This window comes from Ipomoea triloba, chromosome 13, assembly GCF_003576645.1.
Source record: "Ipomoea triloba cultivar NCNSP0323 chromosome 13, ASM357664v1".
Taxonomy (NCBI): Eukaryota; Viridiplantae; Streptophyta; class Magnoliopsida; order Solanales; family Convolvulaceae; genus Ipomoea; species Ipomoea triloba.
In genome coordinates this window covers 14,452,462-14,457,461 of record NC_044928.1, presented here as the reverse complement: position 1 = coordinate 14,457,461, position 5,000 = coordinate 14,452,462, and the positions used below count along the sequence as shown (strand labels likewise).

General features: G+C 32.8%; 1 protein-coding gene across 1 annotated transcript; it reads right to left on the bottom strand.

Annotated features, from left to right (window-relative positions):
- Positions 1–150: 150 nt before the first annotated feature.
- LOC116001992 (60S ribosomal protein L37a) lies at positions 151–1,996 on the bottom strand. Its single transcript, XM_031241990.1, has 5 exons — positions 1,901–1,996; positions 1,068–1,107; positions 766–854; positions 533–615; positions 151–426 (listed from the first exon to the last, which is right to left on the bottom strand). Exons 1-5 carry the CDS (start codon positions 1,901–1,903, stop codon positions 363–365), a joined length of 279 nt encoding a protein of 92 aa, XP_031097850.1. The 5' UTR covers positions 1,904–1,996; the 3' UTR covers positions 151–362.
- Positions 1,997–5,000: the final 3,004 nt, after the last annotated feature.

Here is a 5,000-nt window from a genome sequence, read left to right as displayed (position 1 = left end):
TCTAAAAATACTATGAAACTCACCTCATTAACCTAGCAAGAAAAGAGTACAAAAGATAAATTAATTTAATTTGTTCTTAATTGATCCAACTAAAATCAAGAAAGTTGATAGATAATTCTACAAAGAGTGAAATTTGAAAGGTGAAACTTCTTTGATACGAAACCACTAACTACCAGAAGCATTCATGATCAAGGTTTTTTTTAGGTAGGAAGGGAAAAATTATCATAATTGTTTAAAATCCATTGAAGCAGGAAATTTGTCATAGTTGTCTGAAAATCACCCAAAAAATGCAAGCAAAATGGAAAAATGACTACATAAGTGACGAGTCTAATCTCAAAATTCAAACAGAAACTTGTTATGGCTTAACTCTCAGTTTGCTCCCTGAGTCTTCTGATTGTGCTTCTCACTGTCACAGCACTAGCAGTGCTATTGCAGATATTAAAAAAAAATAAAGAAAAAAAAAAGTGACATCATTAGGTATTTGTGAAGTTTCAAGGGAAGAATGAAAAATTAGAAAGGGCAGATGAATTACTTCAAGGTATATGCCCCGCCCGCTTTGACCTTGCCACAATCCTTGCAGCCCCATATTCCTACGGCCTTTCTCTTCACCGCATACTGCACTCATAGCAAGGATCACGTCAGAATCCTCAAAATTCATGATTCATAACAGTCTTGTGTATGCTCCACATTAAGCGAAAACAGATCATGTTGTTAGCCTCTTACAGTTACTAAATAATGTGCATTGTAGAAACCATACACTCGTACCTTCCCACAAAACTCGCAGAAGTACTTGCTATGCTGGCTGACCTCCATCTTTTTAATCTGTTTACGGAGACTAGCACCATAGCGGGTACCTTTATAGAATTGATAAGATTATCAGCAAAACTCAAAGATTGCAAGATTGACATGAAATAAAACATTTGACATAGATTCACACATCTCAGTAAGAAATATTAGAGAGAAAGAGAGGTAAAAACACAAGACATTTGAAAGCTGTTAATCAAAATGCATAGCGCCATAAAAGTACATATTAAAGGCAAGAGTTAGAATAAACAATTGCAACTTACCATATTTTCCGACAATACCGGCCTTCTTCGTCCTCTTAGTCTGCACAAAGTAATGATGATATCAACTTCTGATGCTAGAGAATGAATTTTACAACAGGCTAGCATGAAATTGCAATATCAGCATAACGTTCTTGAGAGCATTTTAACAAGACAGCTATCCACTCCCCTATCCAGTTGATCCATTGAAGAGATTGAATCACAATCTTTTACCAACCAAAAGGAAAGTAAAAAAATAATTTGGAACAGTTTTAGTACCCATTTAACTATATTCAGATTTCAGATAGAAAAGCAAATAATCAACTGTCTACTAAGCCCAGAAAATATCATTCTGCCTGATACATCTCAATTTATTTCCGTCAATAGTTCACTCGAATTGCATTACGCTATAGATTATTCACAACATATATTATAAACAAAAATCATAGTTCAAGATCATGAGCTTTTCCAGAAGAGCAAATGGCATTTTTAGTCCTTTTTTCAAGATTGATCCATCAAATTCCATTTTTGGAGTCGCATTAAAAACAAAAACATAAAAACAGTCTAGTCTTTAGCATACATTAAAGAAACCACTACCACAGTAGACATAAACTTTAAGAACCAAAAAAATACCCTCAGGCAGAGATCTATCATAGAGCTTGAGAATTTTAAACTAGCAGCTCAACAACAAAGCTAACACCCAAAAATGCACAGTTTATGCTCTTGCAAACAGTAAAACATCATCAATCATACTGGGAAAAAGATCAAGACTACATTGCAATCCAATTCATTACTTCCACGCTTAAACGAACATATAGGCCCCTGTATATTAAAAGCAAAGAGAGAGAGAGAGATACCATTTTCGCTGATCGGTGATGGAGGCTCTGCCGCGAAAAGAAGGGGAATCCAAGTTGACAGAGGCGTAACAAGAGAAACCCTAGTTTGCAGCTCAGTCCGGCATTTTATAGAGGCCCCGTTAAAGAAACGGTTCGGGTTCGGCGCACTTTTACGGGTCGAAGTGTCTATAAGCTCAAACAGTCAGACCTAGGCAAATTTTGCTAGGACTCAAGTCTATCTTCACAATTTTACAACTCTATATTCATAATTTTAGAACTCTATACACAAAATTATATTATTCAATATTTACAATTTTTGAACTCTATATTCATAATTTTGTTATATAGATTCAAAAATTTTATTATACTGTTGAATATAGAGTTATGAAATTGTGAACATAGAGTTATTAAACTGTGAACATAGAATTATGAAAATTTTGAATATAGAGTTCTAAAATTATGAGCATAGAGTTCTAAAATTGTGAACATAGACCCGAGTCCACCTTGCAAGGTGAACCTGAGTCCATGGCATAACAACTCTGTGAAAAGTCAATTAGTTACCTAAACTTTTTAAATGTGCAATTAAACCCTTTAACATTTTATTTTTGTGCAATGAAACCCAAAAACATGTTAGTGACCTGTGATAGCATGTCACTAGGGTTCAAGCATAATTTCCAAATATTTGGCTCTCTAAAAATTAGGACCCTGTGCTGTTGTACATCTTGTACGCCATAAAATTCGGCCATGAGTTGAAGTTGTGTCATATGAGTGCTTTCTGCCTGCTGTTTTTTTTTTTTAGATTGCACTAGACCCTAATAAAGATCACATCACAAACATAACAAAGAGAAGTAGAATGAGAGTCAATGAGATAATCACAAGTGCCAACTCTAAGAGGTTATCTTAAAAATGATTACCGGTGACGAAAGCAATATTCCTATTATAAAATTTTCAAGATGAATGCTAACAATTTCATATTAATTTCATCATAAGCACGCAGAACTTGAGCTTGTGCAATTGCAAGACCTTGCTTGTGGATATTTCTTACGCATTGCCTACATACAATTTCAAAAATATGAATTTTCTTACTAAAACCAAGAATCATACAAAAATAAAATACGAGTTTCTCTTTGTTTTGTTATAAGAATATGACAAGAATCATATTCTAGGAACCATATCCAAATTTCTAAAGGCACATGGCATTATAAGTCTTGCATCCCAGATTTTAAAGGAACCTGAGCAGCTTATACAAACTTCAATCTTTAGCAGACAATATCTTGCTAAGGTAAAAACGAATAACATTTCTACAACAGAATATAGAAAAATAAAACTAATAAAGAAAACAAATGAAAAAACTGGCCACTAGGAACTCATTTTATTCTGTTCGAATAGTTTGAATTGTAACTCGATGTCTCAAATGGTTACTTCTCGGGTGGTCAGTAGACAAGCCTACAATGAAGATTTGAAGAGTTCAAGATGCGAAGAGTTCAAGGATCAAACAGTCAAAGAGTACAAGATCGAAGGGTTACAAAGGCCGAATAGTGGAATGGTCTACCTTACCGAATAGAGGGAATTTGTATTAGATTGAATAATAAAGACATCTATTCGGCCTTTGTATAAATTGTTGATTTATTAAAAACTCAATTTTTATTTATTTATATGTATAAATTGGTCAATCTTAAAACACTGTGATCATTAACAAGTTCAATTGATAAGCATATTTCTCAAGTGGTGGGCGAGCCTCAAAACAATGAGGTTTGTAATCAACAACTCAACGGAATAGTCGAAACATCAAACATTGCACCTACAGTAGAAGAACATGTTATTGGTTATATAGGTGATGTGATTTTTAAAATTTTTTTAGCTTAAAATTTAATCTTCTTTATATATATATATATATAATATTGTATACTTATATTTTTTTTAAATTTTATTGTAGGAAACAAAAATATTTAAAAATGTGGTCGATGACGAACAATCAATATAGGACTTGCCAAGAAAAAAGCTAGAGGAGAAGAAATATGTATTCTATTTCCTCCACCATACCATAAGGTCTGTGGTAAAGATGCTAGTTTGTTCAAAGCTGAAGTGACTATGTGCATCCGGTAATTTACACCACTTCGAATCTCTAGTTGGAAAGAGATTCCTAACAAAGATGTCAATATATTGTGGATATTTTTAAAGGTAAGACTGAAACTTTAAATAATTTCAATATTATATTAGGTTAGGAATGACAAGTAGAATAAACTTAGAATTACTTGTTCAAATTAATGAATTTATATACTTTCATATATGACTTGTAGGATAAATTTAATTTTTCAAATGATGTTTAACCCCATGTCATGAAACAAGTGCAATTACAATATAAAAATAGGCATTATCATTTACGTTAAAGCTATCCAAAATGCATAGACTTTCCACATGATGTCAATGAAGATGATTGTAGATGGCTAAAATGCAAAGACTTTCCACATGATGTCAATGAAGATGATTGTAGATGGCTAATTGAAAACAAATGGAAGACTCAAAAGTTTAAGGTAATTTTAATTGGTAGTTATTGTTGACTTCAATTTTTATGAAATAAAATTTATTATTTTTGTTTCTAGTCTAGCACAACGAACCAATGCTCCCACTAGGGGTCGAACCTATGACATCTCACAAAAGAAGGCCACAACTATGCTGCTTGACCACAAGGCCTTTAGCATTAAAAAGACAAAGATTCTAATGAATGGTCAAATGCTGTTGAAGTTTGGAAGGCATCAAAAACAAAATCTAATAGAACTTGGTATGTTCCAAATGGAGAGGAAATCATGGTATGAAAATTATAATTACATAAATGTTGTGACCTTTCTTAAATTAATTTAGTCAATTATTAATATTTATCTTAATTGCATAATAAACTTCAAGAAGAGGGAGAGAAGAATAAAGAAAAGATTTCAGCTGCACCTCTACCACTTGTTTAGCATTTTGATTTGGTATTAAAAAGAAAATCAAGCTATGCACGTGGTTTAGGTCTTAAGAGGATAACTTCAAAGACTCGAGAGAAGATTCTTCTTCAAGTAGAAATAGAAGTTTCAAAGAAGTGTGAAAAGAATTTAGAAGAAGAAGTTGCGAAAATTAAAGA